Source organism: Thalassophryne amazonica, chromosome 13, assembly GCF_902500255.1.
Source record: "Thalassophryne amazonica chromosome 13, fThaAma1.1, whole genome shotgun sequence".
Lineage (NCBI taxonomy): Eukaryota > Metazoa > Chordata > Actinopteri > Batrachoidiformes > Batrachoididae > Thalassophryne > Thalassophryne amazonica.
The window spans coordinates 62,502,439-62,506,402 of NC_047115.1; the positions used below are offsets into that span (position 1 = coordinate 62,502,439).

The 3,964-nt window shown below is 42.0% G+C and overlaps 1 protein-coding gene across 1 annotated transcript; it reads left to right on the top strand.

The window, feature by feature from the left end:
- The first annotated feature begins 1,190 nt into the window (after positions 1–1,190).
- Positions 1,191–1,911, top strand: LOC117522971 (neutral amino acid transporter A-like). Its single transcript, XM_034184389.1, has one exon. The coding sequence runs from the start codon at positions 1,387–1,389 to the stop codon at positions 1,909–1,911; it is 525 nt and encodes a 174-aa protein (XP_034040280.1). The 5' UTR covers positions 1,191–1,386.
- Positions 1,912–3,964: the final 2,053 nt, after the last annotated feature.

Here is a 3,964-nt window from a genome sequence, read left to right on the forward strand (position 1 = left end):
TCTGTATATAAATCCCATTTCCTTTAGGCGGTTTCTTACAGTTCAGTCATAGACGTTGACTCCAGTTTCCTCCCATTCGTTCCTCATTTGTTTTGTTGTGCATTTTTGGATTTTTGAGACATATTGCTTTAAGTTTTCTGTCTTGACGCTTTGATGTCTTCCTTGGTCTACCAGTATGTTTGCCTTTAACAACCTTCCCATGTTTTTTGTATTTGGTCCTGAGTTTAGACACAGCTGACTGTGAACAACCAACATCTTTTGCAACATTGCATGATGATTTACTCTCTTTTAAGAGTTTGATAATCCTCTCCTTAGTTTCAACTGACATCTCTCGTGTTGGAGCCATGATTCATGTCAGTCCACTTGGTGCAACAGCTCTCCAAGGTGTGATCTCTCCTTTTTAGATGCAGACTAATGAGCAGATCTGATATGATGCAGGTGTTAGTTTTGGGAATGAAAATTTACAGGGTGATTCCATCATTTTTTCCTCAGAATTGAGTGATTCCATATTTTTTTCCTCTGCTTGGTCTAAAAAAGTAACCGTTACTGACTGCCACAATCTTTTTTTCTTGATTTCTTATAGTGTTTCTTAAAGCCAGAAAGTTGCCATTTGAAATGACTTTAGTTTTGTGTCATGTCTGTGATCTGCTTTTTTTCCACAAAATTAAACAACTGAATGAACATCCTCTGAGGCCGGTGATTCCATAATTTTTGCCAGGGTTTGTACAAACTGCATGTTTGAAAAGGAGCAGGAAGAAGTTCTGACTTATCTGTTCTCTTTTTTAACTAGTCATCATGAATCCTATACAATTCAATACCCAACTAATATAATATAATACGCATATAGATATATAACAACACTTGAGCTCAGGATTATGGACTGAGTCTGGGCTGTAAAGAAAAACTGAATAACAATAATAATTAATAACAATAATTAAACAACCCTTCTAACTTGTTTCCATTATTTTCTATCAGCATGTTTGATAACAAAGGTAGATTCTTTCTTGTTTGAACACAATTATTGTTTGTCATGTAAAATTCTATTTCAGTCATATGTAATATTTCATATTTTGCAGCAGAATGTGTGAGGACTCAGTAATCCTGTAAAACATCCACAAAATAACCATAAAGACCCCCCTCTTGGACCCCACCCCCCACTATCTGAGACCCCAGCAATCTTCCTCACTGTTGCATCACTTTCCCCTTGAAATAAAGTGCAGCCTTTGTGCGCATGTCCCGCTGGGTTTCTGCGCGTCTCTTCCTCTCCATTGGCTATCCCGCCGCCGTGCGCGCTGAGCCTACAGTTTTCACAACGCACAGTACGCGCGTTCAGCCCACGCTGTACGGACACCGACACACGCACACACTCACACACGCCGCTACAGGATGGAGAAAAAGAGCGAGATGAACGGGCACACCATGCTCGACTTTGCCTTTAACGAGCGGACGCTGGAGAAGAGCGCGCAGAAGAGCGTCGGGATGAAGCTGGTGGAGTTTTTGCGCAGGAACCTGCTGGTCATCCTGACGGTGTCCGGGGTTTTGGTGGGCGTCGGGCTCGGGATGGCGGTCCGCACCATGGGTCTGACCAGAGCGCAGATGACTTATTTCGCCTTCCCCGGAGAGATGCTCCTCAGGATGCTGAAGATGATCATCTTGCCTTTGGTCGTCTGCAGCCTCGTGTCCGGTGCCGCCAGCTTGGACACGCGCTCCCTGGGCAAACTGGGAGGCATCGCGGTGTCTTACTTTCTGGTCACCACGCTGATCGCTTCGGGGATCGGGGTCTCCCTGGCCTTCATCATCAAACCCGGCGTAGGCGCAGGAGCCCTGAACACCAACAGCCTGGGGCTGGAGAGCGTGAACAGCAACAAGGAGACCGCCGACTCCTTCTTAGACCTGGCCAAGGTACTGTGACACAGCTCACATTCACACAGTGCCTGAAGGGACATGTAGAGCAAGCAGCGTGCCTCTCCGACGCGCGATCCACGGCGTGACGCAAACGCACACTCTTTGGCTGGCCATGTGCACTGAACAGTCACTTCAGAATCTCTTTTGCTCTTCGTAATTTTTCTCTTAACTACGAAATATCTCCCCTACCAGTGCCAGATTGTTCTACAGGTGAAGTTACGGGGTAAAGCTTCATTTACTGACACTGGTGATGAGTTCTTGCGTCCACAGGAAGGGGCGCTGTTTCAACAAAACATGAAAAATGAATGAGACAAATAACTAAAATATGAATCAAAATGATCCTAGAGGTGCAGCTAAGTCAAATTTTCTTCTTGGCATGAGGCTTGCCTTTCCACCAAATTTCATTTAAATTCCTTTTAGGATATTCTGTTGGCAAAGAAACAGGGATTAAAAAAAAAAAAATCTGCATTTAAAGTTTTATGTATAAGGAATCCAGTTTGTGATCATTTGCTGGCTTACATTTATTTATTTATTTATTTTTCTTTCTTGCCTTTCCATTTTTCCATTTCCATTGCCAGATCTACTTTTAACATTGACAGTGTATCAAGATTAACCAGGCCACAGCATAGCCACAATATAGTGTGCACCAATAATAATAACACAAATTTCTGACACAAAGATATAAAGTTTTAACAGTAATAATACATATATTGAAATAAATGTGCAAGGTGCAAAGAATAAGCACAAGTAGGCCTACTGGCCATAACAACATAACAACAAACAACCCAAATTATACAATGCCTAATTCAAGTTGGAAAAGTTGTACCCTACCTTAGTGAGACTTCTGGCACTGAGAGGAGGAAGCTAAATCTCTCATAGTCCGGTCAGTGGGAGCTGAGTGCCAGCCGTAAGCAGGCCGCAAGGTGGTCATCAATCATGGAGGATCTGAATTTTGACTTGATGATTTCATATGTGAAAAGGCAGACTCATACTAATATGTTGATTCAAAAAGTGCAGTCAAATTCTGTGCAGTTTGTCTGAGGTTGGGGTGCATCTCTTCTGCATTAAATTCAAGAATTGCACATTCATGCCAGGTGTTGCTCTAGATTTGAGCTCAGTGTAATCTTTCAGTGTGAAGATCTCATCCTCAATAGCACAGCTATCCAGGATGAAGAGCGAAGCCACTTTGGACGTCATACAATCCACATGTATATTTACTCCAAATGGAAAATGGAGAAAACTGACAACAGGCTCAATAGACGCAAAGTCAGTGAATCACCTGTTAAATTCTGACAAGATACTCTGCACTTGATCATCATAAGGTGTACTGTTAAGTTCCCACAGTTGTTGCCCTCGTTTAAAGTTCTGTGTGAAAATGTCCACAGGTCACACTCTTGCAACCTCCTTGACAGCAGGTTTAACTTGTTTTAAACGTGTTTACAGAGTTGATGTTGATGATGTGTTTGTCTTTACCCAGCAGCTCGAGGTTTAAGTTATTGAGCTTACCAGTCAGATCAGTAAGAAAGGCTGAATGCAACAGCACTGACTGTCTTGTAGCTGTACATATTCAGCATGGTTTGAACGTTTCAGAAATTCTTTATTTTCAGGCAACAATTAAGAAAACTGTTTGCAGAAATTTACCTCTGTTGACCCATTTAACATCTGTGTGCAGTAACAGAGCTGTGTCTGCACGTATCCTCCACCTGCCTATGGAATAAACACTCTGCAGATTCCTGGCCTGAACAGAACATGTAATCTTGTTAGTCACATCAACACGTCTTCCATACTTACGGACAGTTGTGCTGTTAGTCGACTTTTCCAATTCCTGAACTTCTCAGGCATGCAGAGGTGATTAAGCTGGGAAATTTGCAACGTAGTGCTTGGTGGCTCATTTTGAAATGCCGCTCCAAATTCCCTTTCTTCAGTAAAGCCACATTTGCATTGTTTTAAGATGGATGAATTTGCCATTTGAATAAATTAAAAAATAATCCTCCTCCCACTCTAAATGAAAATGATATGTTTTTCGATTTTTTTTTTTTTTTTTTTAGTCTCTGTTATG

Coding starts and splice junctions, on each gene's coding strand:
- LOC117522971 (XM_034184389.1), top strand. CDS start 1,387: ATGGAGAAAAAGAGCGAGATGAACGGGCACACCATGCTCGACTTTGCC.